Source organism: Salvelinus fontinalis, chromosome 13 (assembly GCF_029448725.1).
Source record: "Salvelinus fontinalis isolate EN_2023a chromosome 13, ASM2944872v1, whole genome shotgun sequence".
Taxonomy (NCBI): domain Eukaryota; kingdom Metazoa; phylum Chordata; class Actinopteri; order Salmoniformes; family Salmonidae; genus Salvelinus; species Salvelinus fontinalis.
The window spans coordinates 24885534-24909900 of NC_074677.1; the positions used below are offsets into that span (position 1 = coordinate 24885534).

General features: G+C 49.8%; 1 protein-coding gene across 4 annotated transcripts in view; it reads right to left on the minus strand.

Moving 5' to 3' along the window:
• Positions 1-24367, minus strand: part of LOC129868294 (mediator of RNA polymerase II transcription subunit 13-like) — a 179748-nt gene that overhangs the window by 18807 nt on the left and 136574 nt on the right. For 2 of the 4 annotated variants that reach the window (XM_055942141.1, XM_055942140.1), the window contains exons 11-17: positions 22474-22504; positions 20887-21008; positions 19896-19986; positions 18557-18768; positions 18121-18329; positions 1690-2618; positions 739-906 (exon numbers count right to left, since the gene is read on the minus strand). In XM_055942141.1, the coding sequence (XP_055798116.1) occupies positions 739-906; positions 1690-2618; positions 18121-18329; positions 18557-18768; positions 19896-19986; positions 20887-21008; positions 22474-22504 (1762 nt within the window). Of the gene's footprint in view, positions 1-738; positions 907-1689; positions 2655-18120; positions 18330-18556; positions 18769-19895; positions 19987-20886; positions 21009-22473; positions 22505-24367 lie in introns of all 4 variants that reach the window. The other 2 variants (XM_055942139.1, XM_055942138.1) reach the window with 1 other exon arrangement.

The window sequence follows — 24367 nt, forward strand, 5'->3', positions numbered from 1 at the left end:
GGAAGGGAGGAGAGGAGAGGGAGAAGAGAGGGATTAAGTACTTAGTCATCCTCCAGCGATAAAAAAAACCAAAAACTTTTTCTGTTGAAAAGTGATATACCAAGCATAAATACATAGATTTTTTTGTATTGTGTTATTGACTGTACGTTTGTTTATGTGTATATCTGTGTTGTTTGCTTTTGTCGCACTGCTTTGCTTTATCTTGGCCAGGACGCAGTTGTAAATGAGAACTTGTTCTCAACTAGCCTACCTGGTTAAATAAAGGTGAAAAAAACAAAAAAACAGTAAAGTAGACACACTAAAGGATAAAACATATCTTTTGAGCAAAATAGTGTTTTTTAGACACAACTGCAAACTTCAAGGAGTTGGTCTGATGGTAGAGGAGCAATAGAGAACAAAAGAGGAAACGTCCGTCCGCCCCGCCCCCACCACCCCCACTTGTGCCATGTCATGACTTACCTGGACCACCTATTGAGATGTGCCTTTTGTTAAATAAATCAGGTGTTAAATGGGGTGAAAATGAGACTAGATTAGGGCTTTAAACAAGCCAGCGTTGCCACCTGTCACATTCACAGAGAAGGGTTGAGAGCCCAAAGTGAACCCATCACAACAGCCTTCCCACTTATCTGACATCTGGACTATAGCAGTGTGACTGAGATAACTACTGATCTACCTGCAAACACAGGCTACGTCGCATCTGCCTGTGTAAGCCAGTGGCTCTTGGAGCTGGTGGCTTACCGTAGGAGCCCCGTCCAGCCATCTTGTGGAACTGCTGCCAGGTGAGGGGTCCCTGAACGCCCCAGGAGCGCACCGTCCTCTTCTTCTGGATGGCATCCTGGAGTACAGGCTGGAGGGAGAGCAGCACCCGCAACACGTCCTGAGAGCACAGAGCACTGACGTCCACCGCTGGGGAGAGGGGCAGGACGGTTAGAAAGAGAACACACAGAGCACTGACGTCCACCGCTGGGGAGAGGGGGAGGACGGTTAGAAAGAGAACACACAGAGCACTGACGTCCACCGCTGGGGAGAGGGGGAGGACGGTTAGAAAGAGAACACACAGAGCACTGACGTCCACCGCTGGGGAGAGGGGGAGGACGGTTAGAAAGAGAACACAGAGCACTGACGTCCACCGCTGGGGAGAGGGGGAGGACGGTTAGAAAGAGAACACAGAGCACTGACGTCCACCGCTGGGGAGAGGGGGAGGACGGTTAGAAAGAGAACACACAGAGCACTGACGTCCACCGCTGGGGAGAGGGGGAGGACGGTTAGAAAGAGAACACACAGAGCACTGACGTCCACCGCTGGGGAGAGGGGGAGGACGGTTAGAAAGAGAACACAGAGCACTGACGTCCACCGCTGGGGAGAGGGGGAGGACGGTTAGAAAGAGAACACACAGAGCACTGACGTCCACCGCTGGGGAGAGGGGGAGGACGGTTAGAAAGAGAACACACAGAGCACTGACGTCCACCGCTGGGGAGAGGGGGAGGACGGTTAGAAAGAGAACACAGAGCACTGACGACACAAAAGATAGCAACATTCTGATAACTGTCAGGGAAAATGAACGGACTGGTTTATATTGGTTAGTTATGCTAGCCAACTGAAGCTCTACAGGGCCAAATGCCAAGAACAATTTATTATTAGACACAGACTTGAATGTTGGTTAGATCAACAAAAAGGTGCTTTTCTTACCGTTTTGTTTGGACCAGTGGTGTAGACAGGTACTCTTGACCAGGGCCTCGTCCACCTTGCCTCCTGACATGTTGTCCATGAACTGGCGGCCGTGCTCCAGAGCCATGTAGCAGTCACTGTGGTAGTCCCTCTCCTCTACCCTCACACAGGCCGGCACTGGACAACCCCCGGCCGCCCGCGCTGCCAGGCTGTCAGGCTCCATCCCAGCCATGGGTGAGAAGGGGTTGGTGCACTGGTCCTGTAGCAGTAAGATCAGCTCATCTGGTACCCTCTCCCCCCTCCCTCCTCCACCCGTCCTCTCCAGCGAATGTTGTCGCAGTGCCTCAAAGCGCTTCTCTGCTTCGCGGCTGACGTCCGAGTCGCGTCCGATGATGTCAAGCTCGTCCTCCAGGAAGAGGCCCGAGCCGTTGCCGTAGCGGCGGTTGACCACAGCGCTGAAACCGCAGGTGCAGGGGTACTGGGCCTCTCCCGTGGGGTCGCTCAGGTACACACCCACGTCGGCCCCCTTGATGTTCATGTTGCACACGCAGATGCAGCAGCTGTCGAAGTTGCAGTCCTTGAAGAGGTTCATGACGGACTCAGAGAGGATGAGGGTGACGTAGAGGCTGTGGGCCTCGGGGATGGAGGGCACGGTGGCAGGTTCCACTGAGTTGAGAGGTCGACAGGTGGAGGGGGTGGAGGCAGGCGAGTAGAGGTCCGAGTTCTCGTACTTAAGCGAGCCCTGGACACTGGCGGGTCCTCTGGGGGTGCGTGGGGTACGGGGAGTGCGTGGTGTGGGGGCGGAGAAGCGCGGGGTGGCCGGTGAGGGCAGGATGCCCGTGCCACTGTTGCTGGGGGGGGCACTGTTGGACATGAAGGGCGTATGGGTCTGGGGTGTGTAGCTCTGGCTGTAGTCCTGGTCCATGGCACTGCCCACACTGGGGATGTTACTGTGACAGAGAGAAGAGAGGAGTCCGTCACACAGCCTGTTGGGACAATATGTTAGAGTTTGATTCAATACACAACAACAAAGCAGAGCTCAGTATATTGTAACAAAACAATCAACAATACATTCCAGTACCCACTGAACCTCCATTACAAGGCAGAGGTAAAAAACTAACATCAGAAGGAGGAATGGTAAACCAACAAGCAGAGACAACTGGCTGCCAGGGTATGCAAATGCACTGCCATTTCAAGCAGCCCCTCTGTGAGAGAAACGACTATATTTTTGGCAGGTTGATGTTTATTGTCATGTATCTTGCCCTGAAGACAGAACGGAGTGATTTCCGCTAGATGGGCCAGCTGTAAAGAAAGAAATTGGCTTTATGGTAAATATTCATAAAAAATGTTATTCTTAATTTCAAATCAAATCACATGCGTCGAATACAACATGCTTTGAATACAACAAGTGTAAACCTTACCGTGAAATGCTGAATACAACAAGTGTAAACCTTACCGTGAAATGCTTACTTACAAGCCCTTAACCAACAATGCAGTTCAAGAAAAATAAAATATTTACTAAATATACTAATTAATAAAAAATAAATAATAAAAAGTAACACAAAACAACAATAACGAGGCTACATACAGGGGGTACTGTCACGATCGTCGTAGTGAGGAGACCAAGGCGCAGCGTGAGAGAAATAGGCTTTCTTATGGCGGCGGCTCGGGTGTGGGACGTGGCCCCCACTTCACCATAGTCACTACCCGCTTCCGTGGCCTCCTCCTAACGGCCACCCTCCATAATAACCCCACTGGACTAAGGGGCAGCACCGGACTGAGGGGCAACACCGGACTGAGGGGCAGCACCGGACTGAGGGGCAGATCCTGGCTGGCTGGCTCTGGCAGCTCCTGGCTGGCGGACTCTGGCAGGTCCTGGCTGGCGGACTCTGGCAGGTCCTGGCTGGCGGACTCTGGCAGGTCCTGGCTGGCGGACTCTGGCAGGTCCTGGCTGGCGGACTCTGGCAGGTCTTGGCTGGCGGACTCTGGCAGGTCCTGGCTGGCGAACTCTGGCAGCTCCTGGCTGGCGAACTCTGGCAGCTCCTGGCTGGCGAACTCTGGCAGCGCCTGGCTGGCGGACGGCTCTGGCTGCTCCTGTCTGGCGGACGGCTCTGGCTGCTCCTGTCTGGCGGACGGCTCTGGCTGCTCCTGTCTGGCGGACGGCTCTGGCTGCTCCTGTCTGGCGGACGGCTCTGGCTGCTCCTGTCTGGCGGACGGCTCTGGCTGCTCCTGTCTGGCGGACGGCTCTGGCGGCTCGGGACAGACGAACGGCTCGGGACAGACGGGCGGCTCTGACGGCTCGAGACAGACGGGCAGCTCTGACGGCTCGGCTCAGACGGCACTGGCCAGGCAGGCAGCTCAGACGGTGCTGGACAGGCAGACATTTCAGACAGCTCTGGGCAGGCAGACAGCTCAGACAGCTCTGGGCAGATTGGCTCTGGCGCCTCTGGACCGAGGGGCTGAAGCTCTGGCAGCGCCGGACAGGCGGGAGACTCCGGCAGCGCTGGAGAGGAGGAAGGCTCTGGCAGCGCTGGACAGGCGGGAGACTCTGTAGCGATGAGACGGAGAGACAGCCTGGTGCGGGGGGCTGCCACCGGAGGGCTGGTGCGTGGAGGTGGCACTGGGTAGACCGGACCGTGAAAGCGCACTGGAGATCTTGAGAGCAGGGCTGGCACCATCCGCCCTGGCTGGATCTTCACCCTAGCCCGTCAGATGTGGGGAGCTGGGATGTTGCGCACCGGGCTAAGCACACGCACCGGGAACACCGTGCGCTCCACCGCATAACACGGTGCCTGCCCGGTACGACGCCCCCTCTCTCCACTGGAAGCACGGCTGGGAGAGCTGTAGCGCCGAGCTGGCAGAGGACGTGAAGGGCTAGGGAGGCGCACAGGAGGCCTGGTGCGTGAGGCTGGCACAGTCTTAACCAGACGGCTAGCACGCACCTCAGGACGAGTATGGAGAGCTGTCCCCTGTGACATCAACTCCCCGACACGTTCAGTCGGGCGGATGTCGTGCCTCCTGCACCAAACCAGCACCTCCCTCATAACTCTTTCCTCCAATTTCCCCATTAACTCCTTCACTGTCTCTGCGTCGCTCACCTCCAATTCCGACCTGACCGGCTCCTTACGGTAAGCAGGGGGAGTTGGCTCAGGTCTGACTCCTGACTCTGCCACACTCCCCGTGTCCCCCCCCCCCCCCCCCAAGAAATTCTTGGGGCTGCCTCTCGGGCCTCCAGCCGCTCTGCCGTGCTAGAGCCTCATAATAGCGCCTCTCCGCCTTCGCTGCCTCCAGGTCTTCTTTGGGGCGGCGATATTCCCCTGGCTCTGCCCAGGGTCCTTTGCCGTCTAATTCGTCCTCCCATGTCCATTCCTCCAAATAGTGCAGCCTCTCCTGCTGCTGCAGCCTCTCCTGCTGCTGCAGCCTCTCCTGCTGCTGCAGCCTCTCCTGCTGCTGCAGCCTCTCCTGCTGCTGCAGCCTCTCCTGCTGCTGCTGCTGCTGCTTCTCCTGCCGTTTACCACGCTGCTTGGTCCTGCTATGGTGGGTAATTCTGTCACGATCGTCGTAGTGAGGAGACCAAGGCGCAGCGTGAGAGAAATACATTCTTCTTTTTAATAACGAAGAACACTTAACAAACAATACAAAATAACAAAACGAATGTGACCGCTATAATACTGAGTGCAAACATGCAACATCACATAGACATTCCTAATCACCTACACTGAACACAACCCTATACACTCTACAAAACCCCCTATACAATACAACCACCCAAGACGAGACAAATACACACAAACATCCCCCATGTCACACCCTGACCTAACTAATATAATAAAGAAAACAAAGATAACTAAGGCCAGGGCGTGACAGGTACAGATTAGTCGAGGTAATTTGTACATGTAGGTAGGGGTAAAGTGACTAGGCATAGCTAATAAACAGCGAGTGGCAGCAGTGTAAAACATATTTGGGGGGGGTCAATGTAAATAGTCCGGGTGGCCATTTGAAACTCTCAACCCGCTCCACTACAGCCCCGTCGATGTTAATGGGGAACTGTTCGGCCCGCTTTTTCCTGTAGTCCACGATCAGCTCGTTTGTTGGCTCACATTGAAGGAGAGGTTGTTGTCCTGGCACCACATTTCCAGGTCTCTGACCTCCTCCCTATAGGGTGTCTCTTTGTTGTCAGTGATCAGGCCTAACATTGTTGTGTCGTCAGCAAACTTAATGATGGTGTTGGAGTCGTGTTTCGCAGTCGTGGGTGAACAGGGAGTACAGGAGGGGACTAAGCACGCACCCCTGAGGGGTCTCAGTGTTGAGGATCAGCATGGCAGACGTGTTGTTGCCCTCCCTTACCACCTTGGGGGGGGGGGGGGGGGGACATTCATTCAGGACGTCCAGGATCCAGTTGCAGAGGGAGGTGTTCAGTCCCAGGGTCCTGATGAGCTTTGAGGGCACTATGGTGTTGAACGCTGAGCTGTAGTCAATAAACAGCATTCTCACATAGGTGTTCCTTTTGTCCAGGTGGAAAAGGGCAGGGTGGAGTGCGATTGCATCATTTGTGGATCTGTTCTTGCAGTACGCGAATTGGAGTGGGTCTAGGGTATCCGGTATGATGCTGTTGATGTGAGCCTCATGACCAGCCTTTTAAAGCACTTCATGGCTACTGACGTGAATGCTACGTGTCAATTAATCATTTAGGCAGGTTACCTTCGCTTCCTTGGGCACAGGGACAATGGTGGTCTGCTTGAAACATGTAGGTATTACAGACTCTGTCAGGGAGAGGTTGAAAATGTCTGTGAAGACACTTGCCAGTTGGTCCGCGCATGCTTTGAGTATACGTCCTGGTAATCCGTCTGGCCCTGTGGCTTTGTGAATGTTGACCTATTTAAAGGTCTTGCTCACATCGGCTACCGAGAGCGTTATCACACAGTTGTTCGGAACAGCTGGTGCTCTCATGCATACTTCAGTGTTACTTGCCTTGAAGCGAGCATAAAAGGCATTTAGCTTGTCTGGTAGGCTTACCTCACTGGGCAGCTCGCGGTTGGGTTTTCCTTTGTAGTTCGTAATAGTTTTCAAGCCCTTCCACATCCAACGAGCATCTGAATCCTACTACACCCGTTCTATCTTAATCCTGTATTCACGCTTTGCCTGTAAGATGGTTCGTCTGAGGGTGTAGCCAGATTTTTTTATAAGGATCCGGATTAGTGTCCTGCTCCTTGAATGCGGAAGCTCTAGCCTTTAGCTCGATGCGGATGTTGCCTGTAATCCATGACTTCTGGTTGGGATATGTACGTACGGTCACTGTGGGGACGACGTCATCGATGCACTTATTAATGAAGCCGGTGACTGAGGTGGTATACTCCTCAATGCCATTGGATGAATCCCGGAACATATTCCAGACTATGCTAGCAAAACAATCCTGTAGCGTAGCATTCACGTCATCTGACCACTTCCGTATTGAGCGAGTCACTGGTACTTCCTGCATTAGTTTTAGCTTGTAAGCAGGATTTAGGAGGATAGAATTATTGTCAGATTTGCCAAATGGAGGGTGAGGGAGAGCTTTGTAACGCGTTTCTGTGTGGAGTACAGGTGGTCCAGATTTCCCCCCCCCCTGGTTGCACATGTGACATGCTGGTAGAAATTAGGTAAAATGTAAGTTTGCCTGCATTATATCCTGCCTGTTTGCCCCTGTCCGGGGGTATCGTCGGATGGGGTCACAGTGTCTCCCGACCCCTCCTGTCTCAGCCTCCAGTATTGATGCTGCAGTAGTTTATGTCGGTGGGCTAGGGTCAGTCTGTTATATCTGGAGTATTTATCCTGTCTTATCCGGTGTCCTGTGTGAATTTAAGTAAGCTCTCTCTAATTCTCTCTTTCTCTCTTTCTTTCTCTCTCTCAGGGGACCTGAGCCCTAGGACCATGCCTCAGGACTACCTTTGCCTGATGACTCCTTGCTGTCCCCAGTCCACCTGGCCATTCTGGTGCTCCAGTTTCAACTGTTCTGCCTGCAGCTGTTCACCGGACGTGCTACCTGTCCCAGACCTGCTGTTTTCAACTCTCTAGAGACAGCAGGAGCGGTAGAGATACTCTGAATGATTGGCTATGAAAAGCCAACTGACATTTACTCCTGGGGTGCTGACCTGTTGCACCCTCGACAACTACTGTGATTATTATTATTTGACCCTGCTGGTCATTTATGAACATTTGAACATCTTGGCCATGTTCTGTTATAATCTCTATACCACTCTACATCCCCCTCTACATCCCCCTCTATACAACTCTACACCACCCTCTATACAACTCTACACCCCCCTCTATACCACTCTACACCCCCCTCTATACAACTCTACACCGCCCTCTATACCACTCTACACCGCCCTCTATACCACTCTACATCCCCCTCTACACCCCCCTCTATACCACTCTACACCCCCCTCTATACAACTCTACACCCCCCTCTATACCACTCTACACCCCCCTCTATACCACTCTACACCCCCCTCTATACCACTCTACACCCCCCTCTATACCACTCTACATCCCACTCTACACAACTCTACACCCCCCTCTATACCACTCTACACCCCCCTCTATACCACTCTACACCGCCCTCTATACCACTCTACACTGCCCTCTATACCACTCTACATCCCCCTCTACACCCCCCTCTATACCGCCCTCTATACCACTCTACACTGCAATCTATACCACTCTACACCACTATACACCCCCCTCTATACCATTCTACACCGCCCTCTACACCCCCCTCTATACCACTCTACACCGCCCTCTATACCACTCTACATCCCCCTCTACACCCCCCTCTATACCATTCTACACCGCCCTCTATACCACTCTACACCGCCCTCTATACCACCCTACATCCCCCTCTACACCCCCCTCTATACCATTCTACACCGCCCTCTATACCACTCTACACTGCCCTCTATACCACTCTACACCACTCTACACCCCCCTCTATACCATTCTACACCGCCCTCTATACCACTCTACACCCCCTCTATACCATTCTACACCGCCCTCTATACCACTCTACACTGCCGTCTATACCACTCTACACCCCCCTCTATACCACTCTACACCGCCCTCTATACTACTCTACACCACTCTACACCCCCCTCTATACCATTCTATACCGCCCTCTATACCACTCTACACCGCCCTCTATACCACTCTACATCCCCCTCTACCCCGCCCTCTATACCACTCTACACCGCCCTCTATACCACTCTACACTGCCCTCTATACCACTCTACACTGCCCTCTATACCACTCTACACCACTCTACACCCACCTCTATACCATTCTACACCGCCCTCTATACCACTCTACACCACTCTACACCCCCCTCTATACCATTTTACACTGCCCTCTATACCACTCTACACCCCCCTCTATACCACTCTACACCACTCTACACCCCCCTCTATACCACTCTACACTGTCCTCTATACCACTCTAAACCGCCCTCTACACCACTCTACACTGCCCTCTACACCACTCTACACTGCCCTCTATACCACTCTACACCTCCCTCTATACCACTCTACACTGCCCTCTATACCACTCTATACCACTCTACACCCCCTCTATACCATTCTACACCGCCCTCTATACCACTCTACACCGCCCACTATACCACTCTACACCCCCCTCTATACCATTCTACACCCCCCTCTATACCATTCTACACCGCCCTCTATACCACTCTATACCTCCCTCTACACCACTCTACACCCCCCTCTATACCATTCTACACCGCCCTCTATACCACTCTACACCGCCCTCTATACCACTCTACACCCCCCTCTATACCATTCTACACCCCCCTCTATACCATTCTACACCGCCCTCTATACCACTCTACACCTCCCTCTACACCGCTCTACACCGCCCTCAATACCACTCTACATCCCCCTCTATACCACTCTACACCTCCCTCTATACCACTCTACACCTCCCTCTATACCACTCTACACCCCCCTCTATACTACTCTACACTGCCCTCTATGCCACTCTACATCCCCCTCTATACCACTCTACACCGCCCTCTATACCACTCTACACCCCCCTCTATACCACTCTACACCACTCTACACCCCCCTCTATACCACTCTACACCCCCCTCTATACCACTCTACACCTCCCTCTATACCACTCTACACCCCCCTCTATACCATTCTAGACAGCCCTCTATACCACTCTACACCGCCCTCTATACCACTCTACACCACTCTACACCCCCCTCTATACCATTCTACACCCCCCTCTATACCATTCTACACCGCCCTCTATACCACTCTACACCCCCCTCTATACCATTCTACACCGCCCTCTATACCACTCTACACCGCCCTCTATACCACTCTACACCCCCCTCTATACCACTCTACACCGCCCTCTATACCACTCTACACCCCCCTCTATACCATTCTACACCCCCCTCTATACCATTCTACACCGCCCTCTATACCACTCTACACCTCCCTCTACACCACTCTACACCCCCCTCTATACCATTCTACACCGCCCTCTATACCACTCTACACCGCCCTCTATACCACTCTACACCACTCTACACCCCCCTCTATACCATTCTACACCCCCCTCTATACCATTCTACACCGCCCTCTATACCACTCTACACCGCCCTCTATACCATTCTACACCGCCCTCTATACCACTCTACACCGCCCTCTATACCACTCTACATCCCCCTCTATACCACTCTACACCTCCCTCTATACCACTCTACACCTCCCTCTATACCACTCTACACCTCCCTCTATACCACTCTACACCGCCCTCTATACCACTCTACATCCCCCTCTATACCACTCTACACCTCCCTCTATACCACTCTACACCTCCCTCTATACCACTCCACACCCCCCTCTATACTACTCTACACTGCCCTCCATACCACTCTACATCCCCTCTATACCACTCTACACCCCCCTCTATACCACTCTACACCACTCTACACCCCCCTCTATACCACTCTACACCCCCCTCTATACCACTCTACACCTCCCTCTATACCACTCTACACCCCCCTCTATACCATTCTAGACAGCCCTCTATACCACTCTACACCGCCCTCTATACCACTCTACACCACTCTACACCCCCCTCTATACCATTCTACACCCCCCTCTATACCATTCTACACCGCCCTCTATACCACTCTACACCCCCCTCTATACCATTCTACACCGCCCTCTATACCACTCTACACCGCCTTCTATACCACTCTACACCCCCCTCTATACCACTCTACACCGCCCTCTATACCACTCTACACCCCCCTCTATACCATTCTACACCCCCCTCTATACCATTCTACACCGCCCTCTATACCACTCTACACCTCCCTCTACACCACTCTACACCCCCCTCTATACCATTCTACACCGCCCTCTATACCACTCTACACCGCCCTCTATACCACTCTACACCACTCTACACCCCCCTCTATACCATTCTACACCCCCCTCTATACCATTCTACACCGCCCTCTATACCACTCTACACCGCCCTCTATACCATTCTACACCGCCCTCTATACCACTCTACACCGCCCTCTATACCACTCTACATCCCACTCTATACCACTCTACACCTCCCTCTATACCACTCTACACCTCCCTCTATACCACTCTACACCTCCCTCTATACCACTCTACACCGCCCTCTATACCACTCTACATCCCCCTCTATACCACTCTACACCTCCCTCTATACCACTCTACACCTCCCTCTATACCACTCCACACCCCCCTCTATACTACTCTACACTGCCCTCCATACCACTCTACATCCCCTCTATACCACTCTACACCGCCCTCTATACCACTCTACATCCCCCTCTATACCACTCTACACCGCCCTCTATACCACTCTACATCCCCCTCTATACCACTCTACATCCCCCTCTATACCACTCTACACCTCCCTCTATACCACTCTACACCTCCCTCTATACCACTCCACACCCCCCTCTATACTACTCTACACTGCCCTCCATACCACTCTACATCCCCCTCTATACCACTCTACACCGCCCTCTATACCACTCTACATCCCCTTCTTTACCACTCTACACCACCCTCTATACCACTCTACACTGCCCTCTATACCACTCTACATCCCCCTCTATACCACTCTACACCTCCCTCTAACCCACTCTACACCTCCCTCTATACCACTCTACACCCCCCTCTATACCACTCTACACCTCCCTCTATACCACTCTACACCCCCCTCTATACCACTCTACACCTCCCTCTATACCACTCTACACCCCCTCTATACCACTCTACACCCCCCTCTATACCACTCTATACCTCCCTCTATACCACTCTACACCCCCCTCTATACCATTCTACACCGCTCTCTATACCACTCTACACCTCCATCTACACCACTCTACACCCCCTCTATACCATTCTACACCGCCCTCTATACCACTCTACACCGCCCTCTATACCACTCTACACCTCCCTCTATACCACTCTACACCTCCCTCTATACCACTCTACACCCCCCTCTATACCACTCTACACCTCCCTCTATACCACTCTACACCCCCCTCTATACCACTCTACACCGCCCTCTATACCACTCTACACCACTCTACACCCCCCTCTATACCATTCTACACCCCCCTCTATACCATTCTACACCGCCCTCTATACCACTCTACACCACTCTACACCCCCCTCTATACCATTCTACACCGCCCTCTATACCACTCTACACCGCCCTCTATACCACTCTACACCTCCCTCTATACCACTCTACACCCCCCTCTATACCACTCTACACCTCCCTCTATACCACTCTACACCCCCCTCTATACCACTCTACACCTCCCTCTATACCACTCTACACCCCCCTCTATACCACTCTACACCCCCCTCTATACCACTCTACACCTCCCTCTATACCACTCTACACCACCCTCTACACCACTCTACACCTCCCTCTATACCACTCTACACTGCCCTCTATACCACTCTACAGTGCCTTCTATACCACTCTACACCACCCTAGCTAAGGAGGCAGGCCCCCCTCCTCATCCCCGAACAAGGCAGAAAGGCAGAAAGGTGACATTCAACCTACTGTCAAAGCTCTAAGTTCTGTATCAATCACCATGCTCTCTCCTCTCATCTCCTCTGTATCAATCACCATGCTCTCTACACTCCTCTCCTCTGTATCAATCACCATGCTCTCTCCTCTCCTCTCCTCTGTATCAATCACCATGCTCTCTACACTCCTCTCCTCTGTATCAATCACCATGCTCTCTCCTCTCCTCTCCTCTGTATCAATCACCATGCTCTCTACACTCATCTCCTCTGTATCAATCACCATGCTCTCTGCTCTCCTCTCCTCTGTATCAATCACCATGCTCTCTACACTCCTCTCCTCTGTATCAATCACCATGCTCTCTCCTCTCCTCTCCTCTGTATCAATCACCATGCTCTCTACACTCCTCTGTTCGGTATCAATCACCATGCTCTCTACACTCCTCTCCTCTGTATCAATCACCATGCTCTCTACACTCCTCTGTTCTGTACCAATCACCATGCTCTCTACACTCCTCTGTTCTGTATCAATCACCATGCTCTCTACACTCCTCTCCTCTGTATCAATCACCATGCTCTCTCCTCTCATCTCCTCTGTATCAATCACCATGCTCTCTGCTCTCATCTCCTCTGTATCAATCACCATGCTCTCTACACTCCTCTCCTCTGTATCAATCACCATGCTCTCTCCTCTCCTCTCCTCTGTATCAATCACCATGCTCTCTACACTCCTCTGTTCGGTATCAATCACCATGCTCTCTACACTCCTCTGTTCTGCATCAATCACCATGCTCTCTACACTCCTCTGTTCTGTATCAATCACCATGCTCTCTGCTCTCATCTCCTCTGTATCAATCACCATGCTCTCTACACTCCTCTGTTCTGTATCAATCACCATGCTCTCTACACTCCTCTGTTCTGTATCAATCACCATGCTCTCTACACTCCTCTGTTCTGTATCAATCACCATGCTCTCTACACTCCTCTCCTCTGTATCAATCACCATGCTCTCTCCTCTCCTCTCCTCTGTATCAATCAACATGCTCTCTACACTCCTCTGTTCTGTATCAATCACCATGCTCTCTACACTCCTCTGTTCTGTATCAATCACCATGCTCTCTACACTCCTCTCCTCTGTATCAATCACCATGCTCTCTACACTCCTCTCCTCTGTATCAATCACCATGCTCTCTGCTCTCATCTCCTCTGTATCAATCACCATGCTCTCTACACTCCTCTCCTCTGTATCAATCACCATGCTCTCTACACTCCTCTGTTCTGTATCAATCACCATGCTCTCTAAACTCCTCTGTTCTGTATCAATCACCATGCTCTCTCCTCTCATCTCCTCTGTATCAATCACCATGCTCTCTACACTCCTCTGTTCTGTATCAATCACCATGCTCTCTACACTCCTCTGTTCTGTATCAATCACCATGCTCTCTACACTCCTCTGTTCGGTATCAATCACCATGCTCTCTACACTCCTCTCCTCTGTATCAATCACCATGCTCTCTACACTCCTCTCCTCTGTATCAATCACCATGCTCTCTACACTCCTCTCCTCTGTATCAATCACCATGCTCTCTCCTCTCCTCTCCTCTCCTCTGTATCAATCACCATGCTCTCTACACTCCTCTCCTCTGTATCAATCACCATGCTCTCTACACTCCTCTGCTCTGTATCAATCACCATGCTCTCTCCTCTCATCTCCTCTGTATCAATCACCATGCTCTCTACACTCCTCTGTTCTGTATCAATCACCATGCTCTCTACACTCCTCTGCTCTGTATCAATCACCATGCTCTCTACACTCCTCTGCTCTGTATCAATCACCATGCTCTCTCCTCTCATCTCCTCTGTATCAATCACCATGCTCTCTGCTCTCATCTGCTCTGTATCAATCACCATGCTCTCTACACTCCTCTGTTCTGTATCAATCACCATGCTCTCTCCTCTCATCTCCTCTGTATCAATCGCCATGCTCTCTACTCTCCTCTCCTCTGTATCAATCACCATGCTCTCTACACTCCTCTGTTCTGTATCAATCACCATGCTCTCTGCTCTCCTCTCCTCTGTATCAATCACCATGCTCTCTACACTCCTCTGTTCTGTATCAATCACCATGCTCTCTCCTCTCATCTCCTCTGTATCAATCACCATGCTCTCTGCTCTCCTCTCCTCTGTATCAATCACCATGCTCTCTACACTCCTCTGTTCTGCATCAATCACCATGCTCTCTGCTCTCCTCTCCTCTGTATCAATCACCATGCTCTCTCCTCTCCTCTCCTCTGTATCAATCACCATGCTCTCTCCTCTCCTCTCCTCTGTATCAATCACCATGCTCTCTACACTCCTCTGTTCTGTATCAATCACCATGCTCTCTACACTCCTCTCCTCTGTATCAATCACCATGCTCTCTCCTCTCCTCTCCTCTGTATCAATCACCATGCTCTCTACACTCCTCTGTTCTGCATCAATCACCATGCTCTCTACACTCCTCTGTTCTGTATCAATCACCATGCTCTCTACACTCCTCTCCTCTGTATCAATCACCATGCTCTCTCCTCTCCTCTCCTCTGTATCAATCACCATGCTCTCTCCTCTCCTCTCCTCTGTATCAATCACCATGCTCTCTACACTCCTCTGTTCTGTATCAATCACCATGCTCTCTACACTCCTCTGTTCTGTATCAATCACCATGCTCTCTACACTCCTCTGTTCGGTATCAATCACCATGCTCTCTGCTCTCATCTCCTCTGTATCAATCACCATGCTCTCTCCTCTCCTCTCCTCTGTATCAATCACCATGCTCTCTCCTCTCCTCTCCTCTGTATCAATCACCATGCTCTCTCCTCTCCTCTCCTCTGTATCAATCACCATGCTCTCTACACTCCTCTGTTCTGTATCAATCACCATGCTCTCTGCTCTCATCTCCTCTGTATCAATCACCATGCTCTCTACACTCCTCTGTTCTGTATCAATCACCATGCTCTCTACACTCCTCTGTTCTGTATCAATCACCATGCTCTCTGCTCTCATCTCCTCTGTATCAATCACCATGCTCTCTACACTCCTCTGTTCTGTATCAATCACCATGCTCTCTACACTCCTCTCCTCTGTATCAATCACCATGCTCTCTACACTCCTCTCCTCTGTATCAATCACCATGCTCTCTCCTCTCATCTCCTCTGTATCAATCACCATGCTCTCTGCTCTCATCTCCTCTGTATCAATCACCATGCTCTCTACACTCCTCTGTTCTGTATCAATCACCATGCTCTCTGCTCTCATCTCCTCTGTATCAATCACCATGCTCTCTACACTCCTCTGTTCGGTATCAATCACCATGCTCTCTACACTCCTCTGTTCTGTATCAATCACCATGCTCTCTCCTCTCCTCTCCTCTGTATCAATCACCATGCTCTCTACACTCCTCTCCTCTGTATCAATCACCATGCTCTCTCCTCTCATCTCCTCTGTATCAATCACCATGCTCTCTACTCTCCTCTGTTCTGTATCAATCACCATGCTCTCTACACTCATCTCCTCTGTATCAATCACCATGCTCTCTACTCTCCTCTGTTCTGTATCAATCACCATGCTCTCTACACTCCTCTCCTCTGTATCAATCACCATGCTCTCTACACTCCTCTCCTCTGTATCAATCACCATGCTCTCTGCTCTCATCTCCTCTGTATCAATCACCATGCTCTCTACACTCCTCTGTTCGGTATCAATCACCATGCTCTCTACACTCCTCTGTTCTGTATCAATCACCATGCTCTCTCCTCTCATCTCCTCTGTATCAATCACCATGCTCTCTACACTCCTCTGCTCTGTATCAATCACCATGCTCTCTCCTCTCATCTCCTCTGTATCAATCGCCATGCTCTCTACACTCCTCTGTTCGGTATCAATCACCATGCTCTCTACACTCCTCTGTTCGGTATCAATCACCATGCTCTCTCCTCTCATCTCCTCTGTATCAATCACCATGCTCTCTACACTCCTCTGTTCGGTATCAATCACCATGCTCTCTACACTCCTCTGTTCGGTATCAATCACCATGCTCTCTACACTCCTCTGTTCTGTATCAATCACCATGCTCTCTGCTCTCCTCTCCTCTGTATCAATCACCATGCTCTCTACACTCCTCTGTTCGGTATCAATCACCATGCTCTCTACACTCCTCTGTTCTGTATCAATCACCATGCTCTCTCCTCTCCTCTCCTCTGTATCAATCACCATGCTCTCTACACTCCTCTCCTCTGTATCAATCACCATGCTCTCTCCTCTCATCTCCTCTGTATCAATCACCATGCTCTCTACTCTCCTCTGTTCTGTATCAATCACCATGCTCTCTACACTCATCTCCTCTGTATCAATCACCATGCTCTCTACTCTCCTCTGTTCTGTATCAATCACCATGCTCTCTACACTCCTCTCCTCTGTATCAATCACCATGCTCTCTACACTCCTCTCCTCTGTATCAATCACCATGCTCTCTGCTCTCATCTCCTCTGTATCAATCACCATGCTCTCTACACTCCTCTGTTCGGTATCAATCACCATGCTCTCTACACTCCTCTGTTCTGTATCAATCACCATGCTCTCTCCTCTCATCTCCTCTGTATCAATCACCATGCTCTCTACACTCCTCTGCTCTGTATCAATCACCATGCTCTCTCCTCTCATCTCCTCTGTATCAATCGCCATGCTCTCTACACTCCTCTGTTCGGTATCAATCACCATGCTCTCTACACTCCTCTGTTCGGTATCAATCACCATGCTCTCTCCTCTCATCTCCTCTGTATCAATCACCATGCTCTCTACACTCCTCTGTTCGGTATCAATCACCATGCTCTCTACACTCCTCTGTTCGGTATCAATCACCATGCTCTCTACACTCCTCTGTTCTGTATCAATCACCATGCTCTCTCCTCTCCTCTCCTCTGTATCAATCACCATGCTCTCTGCTCTCCTCTGCATTAATCAGCCATGCATGAGGAATGGAACAGGCTCCTCAGAGTGTCCTCCACCTCTCCCCATGCGTACACATGCGTGCCAGCCAGTGTGTGTGTTTGTCTGCCTATATCCTGTAAGTCTAAATTACACCTCAGCACAGATAAGCATTACGAATTGTAAAGAACCCTCCGAGCGGTTTGAAAAACATCCATTGGTTGCGCAGGCTTTAGGAGGAGAGGGTCCTGAGACAGTCAGCTAGCCCTAGCAGCCAGGAACAACTCTTATCCCTGGTCATGAGTGATTCATATAGAGATTGATTGATTTGATTTACTATATCAGCAATTAAAATGCACAGCCTCACACCAATGAAATGGCAGGTGTTTACCTGTCTTTGTTGAGGTAGGCCATGGCGGGCACATGGGGGTGGTTGAGCATTTCCAGTTTGCCCACTGTTGTCCAGCTGGGCCTGTAGATGCACTCCTCTGGCAGCTTGATGGGGGGCAGACACTGGCTGGGCAGGGTCTTCAGGGGGGCAAACATGGAGCAGCCCACAAATGCCTGGCATAGCTCCGGCTGGTAAACAAATGAGAAGTCCTGGGGGGGAGAGACAGGGAGGGTGAGACCATGTCCTGTATGTACACTGACTAGTCCAATGGCTGCTACACTGATATGACTTAGATTTCTGTTTTCATTTGACATTCATCTTTATCGAAAATGCACAGTTAGGCCAAAGACAGTTAGGCCATACAGAGGAATTATCCATGACTCCTAAGCATGGTCAGATAGGGGATCAAGTTTAAATGTAGGGCCCAAAAACCCACCTTGATTTCCTGTGGCTTGGGGCTGCAGTAGTCCTCCTCCACTTCAATCTTGAAGTGTCCCTCAAGGGACGAGGCACCGTCCAGGTTGGTCATGCCATGTCCAGACTCTATGCTGCCGTATTCCTTACTGCCCATGTTCATGGGGGAGTAGCCCATGATGTGCTGCTCCAGGCTGGGGGGAGTGGGGAACATCTGATGCAGGTCTGCCGAGCCTGTAGGAGAGAGTGGAGCGAGATGGAGAAAGAGAGAGAAAGATGGGGGAGAGAGAGGCCGTGAGAAACTAGAGATAAATCAAGGTTCCCATTCAGTGACAACAACAGCTGAAGATCTGAAGTGTCAAAAGGCAGTCGAGGCTCAACAGTTCAACAGTCTAAGTGCTGAGGCAACAAGCACCTTGTTTCACACACAAAGCTATAGACTAGTCACATAGAGAGGTAGATAATGAGCCACTTGTTCCTGCCCCAAGGCACAGAGCTGTCTGTTTGGAGTAGAGCAGGGCCACTCAGCCAGTGACTGTTGTACAACTGTTATTGCCACAAGGGGGAGCAGCATAGGGAAACAACATCTTTTTGGGCCGTATGCATCACCTTTCTCAGAGTAGGAGTGCTGATCTAGGATCAGTTTAGCCTTTTGGATCATAATGAATAAGATTCACAGGAGGTTGGTGGCACCTTAATTGGGGAGGACGGGCACATTGTCATTTCAGGAGTGGAATAAATAGAATAGTATCAACAACATCAAACACATGGTTTCCAAGGTGGACATATGTTTGATGCCCTTCCATTCGCTCAGTTCCAGACAGTATTATGAGCCATCCTCACCTCAGCAGCCTCCACTGATCAGATGATTATGAATACGAGGAGCTGATATTAGATCGCCACTCCTACTGAGATGCCTGATACATAAAGATCCTGGAATGCAAACGTGTGCTGAGACTAGTGACTGAAGAAACTTCATGCTTCATTAGTGAATTCATTAGTATGAACTGCGTGTGCTTTGCAAGTGTTATCTGATGAGTTTCTGCATGGGTTTGAGTTGCCTCGAGCACATTTTCAGTGTATCATCCTTAGGCCTTTTAAGCGGCAATCTGTGATTGCGACATCCATTTTTGGACTTATAAATGAATGATATATACACATTGAATATAACTTAGAAATGCCTCATGAGCTGGATTCAACTGTCGTACCCCCATCAGAACCCAAAATATAACCTTGTTTTACACCGATGTTTTATAAACACTGTATAGCCTCAAAACATGCTTAAAAGTATCATTTTGATATCATGGATGGTGAGACCTTACATCCATAGCTCTGTCTAAAGCAGTGAGAAGCAGACTTACTGATGCAGGAGACTGGGTCATGAGGGGCTGGCTTTGGTTCCTTGTTGCCAAATGTATTATCTGTTCCATTCACCGCACGTCTGGAACCAGGCTGTTGAATATAAACAAAAACATGGCAATAATAAGATTAAAAACATAGAAGTTTATCTACAAAAACATAAAACATGTAATTGCATGTATCTCTTGCAAAATAGTTTATCTTAATGAGACAAACCTGTATAAAGTTTACATAAAATAACACAACCTAACATGAATCAATATTTAAACAAATCTGAAACCTGAGGACAGTGACTGTCAGCAAGTTGATATGACATTAGTTCCGCAACAACAACAAAGCCCCTGCAATGATGGGTTGGGGAACCCTGTCAACAGGCTGTAACATTACACTCCTCAGTGTATTGTTGCACAGTTGGTACCCAGCCACCTAGTCACCAGAGATAGCAGAGCACAGAAGGGGTTGGACTGTGCCTGCTCTGTTCTGTGGGGGCCAGAGTCAGAACAGAGCCCTTTGGAAGCCACCATATCCATCTTTGGGCCTGGGATAAATACTTTCTGAATCTAAGCCACTATGGCTGCATTTACACAGGCAACCCAATTTTGATATTTTTGCCACTAATTGGTCTTTTGACCAATCAGATCAAATCTTTTGCCAATAATTGGACAACAGATCAGAATTGGTCTGCCTGTGTAAACAGACTATTACACTGCAATGTGTTGTAGGATGACGTGTTAACCACAGCCGTTGAGATACTGCACGTATACAACAGTCTGGCTCACCAACACACACAAGATGCGCACGCACACACAAACACTTGGCGTCTCTTGCCAGGCGGTACTCTAGCTAATGGGATATTCATTGTGGTTTAGTGCAGTGGGCAGGCTGTAGTGCTGGCAGGCCTCACTGACCGCGAGTTCATGCTCGTCTCTCTCACACTCTCTCTCTCACACACACACACACACACGCACACGCACACACAGGCCCCGTACTGACCGTGAGCTCGTCCTCATCAGAGTTGAAGAGGTTGTCAAGGTCGTTGATGGACACGGCCAGGTCGGTCTCGTGGATTAGGCTAGTGGACGCAGTGCGTGCGTTTGCTGCTTCCCGTGCTGCGTCTGGACGGGGGGAGAGGAACAACAAACACCAGGGCTAGGTAAATAACCCACCTCTAGCTCAGGCTCTCTCTAACACTCCCATATATACCTCAACATCAGAGGCTGGCAGTCTTACAAGTGGCCCTGAGGCTGCATTCAATAGCTAGTAAACATGTGAGAACGCTCTAACACCCTGCTAAATCAATTCTGAATGAAGTCAATGAAACGTAGTAATGCACCTACATGCCTGAGGGATCTAGAGAAGACTGTCATTAAGATTCATATGCAGTGTGAACTATGGATACCCCACACTATTCTGGCTGAGACTGACTTATTGCATTTACTGTTGCTGAGAGAAGCCTATGACAGACAGGTGGTAAGCTACAGGCTTCACCCCATCATCCAAGGCTACCATAAGCTCTATTCGCACGGGACCAGTATTACTATAGAACGTCGGTTATGTCATTGTTAACCCAGCATGTCTGTTTTTCCATTGGACATTTTGGACGGAATTCATTTTTCCTCATTCCAAATGGACCGTTCTGACGGAAGCCTGGAGGCTCTTCTAGGAGTGAAGATATTTCAACTTCTCTAGAGATAGTTTGGCTTTCAGTTCGAAGAAAAAAATTATATATATCAGTAAGAACCATGAACTGTAATTAATAAATGAATTTGCACAATATCATCCGCTGAATCGTTCAAGAGAAAAAGGCACTATGAAAGTTATGTGACAAACCAGACCATTCATCTGTAGGCTACGTGCAGCACTTTGTTTTAAGCATCAATGTGTTCCCATGTTCTGACCCAAACTGGGATTCAGCACCTGTTCTACTCTGTAATATCCCTCAAAACACAGGGCTGAGGATTTGCACAGGCTTTATCAGAGGGCCTGGGAGTTTGTAATATCCCTCAAAACACAGGGCTGAGGATTTGCACAGGCTTTATCAGAGGACCTGGGAGTTTGTAATATCCCTCAAAACACAGGGCTGACGATTTGCACAGGCTTTATCAGAGGACCTGGGAGTTTGTAATATCCCTCAAAACACAGGGCTGACGATTTGCACAGGCTTTATCAGAGGACCTGGGAGTTTGTAATATCCCTCAAAACACAGGGCTGACGATTTGCACAGGCTTTATCAGAGGACCTGGGAGTTTGTAATATCCCTCAAAACACAGGGCTGAGGATTTGCACAGGCTTTATCAGAGGACCTGGGAGTTTGCAGAAGAACAAAAGGTTCTTGGAGCTGGAATAATAACCTTCCCGCCAACTAAGAATTACCGACATGGCAGATTGGGACGGGACTAAAATGACATGGTGTTTTGTGCTCGTGCATGTAATTACATTACCTGTCCTCCCCCAGTAAGTCAAACTAAAGGCTGCTACTGCTGTCACTCAGGTAATTGACCCAGGTAATGACAGCCATGTCCCTGTCATCTAACAGAGCCAAGAGTTGTACAGTACAGCAGAGACAGGCAGGATCCTTACCATCTGATGGACCTGCTGCTCCATCCTCCCCCTGCGAGCGAGAAGCAAAGAGAGAGAGAGAGAGAGAAACAGAGAAAGATAAACAAAGAGTGAGACAGAGAGAGAAACAAAGAGAGATAGAGAGAGAGATAGAGACAGACAGAGAAACAAAGAGAGATACAGATAGAGGGAGAGAGACAGACAGAGACAGAGAGAGAAACAAAGAGAGATACAGATAGAGGGAGAGAGACAGACAGACAGACAGACAGACAGACAGACAGACAGACAGACAGAGAAACAAAGAGAGATACAGATAGAGGGAGAGAGACAGACAGAGACAGAGAGAGAAACAAAGAGAGATACAGATAGAGACAGACAGACAGACAGACAGACAGACAGACAGACAGACAGACAGACAGACAGACAGACAGACAGACAGACAGACAGACAGACAGACAGACAGACAGACAGACAGAGAAACAAAGAGAGATACAGATAGAGGGAGAGAGACAGACAGACAGAGAGAGAAACAAAGAGAGATACAGATAGAGGGAGAGAGACAGACAGAGACAGAGAGAGAAACAAAGAGAGACACAGATACAGGGAGAGAGACAGACAGAGACAGAGAGAGAAACAAATGGAGATACAGATAGCGAGAGAGCGAGACAGACAAAGAGAGAGATCAATATTGTGCACAAAACAAATGCAAAGAAACAAAACCAATAGGATACAGCTGATCAAACAATAAAATTATATCGATAATGGATAAAAGGCAATAGCAGATAGTCTATATGAAACTGCAAAGAAAATAATACAATAAACACAGACTAAATAACATAAGAGAAAGTACTGTAGAAAGTACACAGGTGCCTCCAGCCCGTGAGAGCCGGGATGCTCTCTCAGTCTCAGTGGAGAGTACGTTTATTTTTGGCACACTTCAAAAAATGCAGAGAGAATAAAGAGAAGAGGGGAACGAACGACTCTGAGGAGATTTCCAGACAAGGCTCCCAGTGTATGGGAGAAATGCCATGGCCGCCTGGGAGGGAGCCCTAATGCCACTACACTTTGTCAATATCTCTCTGTGATAGGGCTGTATGCTCTTATGATGGGGCCCCCGTGTACATGGCAGGCAGACACTCGCCGTGCGAGCAAATATGCACAAACACAAGGGGTTGGGGCTGAGGGAATGCTCTCTCTCTCTCTCTCTCTCTCTCTCTCTCTCTCTCTCTCTCTCTCTCTCTCTCTCTCTCTCTCTCTCTCTCTCTCTCTCTCTCTCTCTCTCTCTCTCTCTCTCTCTCTCTCTCTCTCTCTCTCTCTCTCTCTCTCTCTCTCTCTCTCTCTCTCTCTCTCTCTCTCTCTCTCTCTCTCTCTCTCTCTCTCTCTCTCTCTCTCTCTCTCTCTCCACTCTGTGACGCCAAATAATGCGAGCGTGGAAGCACTAGTGACATGGCAGTCAGTGTGGTGTTCATATGTGCCCCACAGTATAGCACCAGTGACCTGCCTTTCCTGTATTCTCTGCTGCTGCTGTACGCCCGGCTCCACTGCTAAGTGACTGTGCTATATTATTTCATTGGCAGGAGTTTCTAGGGGTTCAACTACAGAACGTTTGGAGCTTTGCCAGCACACAGACAACTCAGGAGGTGGTGAACATAAACCAATTTGGCAAATAGCACTACCTAGAAAGTCTGTGTCCCGCACCCACTCATGAACACACACATAAAAGTGCACAAAAGATAGGCTGTCACTTTGGAGTATCATCAATGGAGTGTGAAGCATGACCCAGGGGGGAGGAGGTAGCTGAACACACACACACACACACACACACACACACACACACACACACACACACACACACACACACACACACACACACACACACACACACACACACACACACACACACACACACACACAC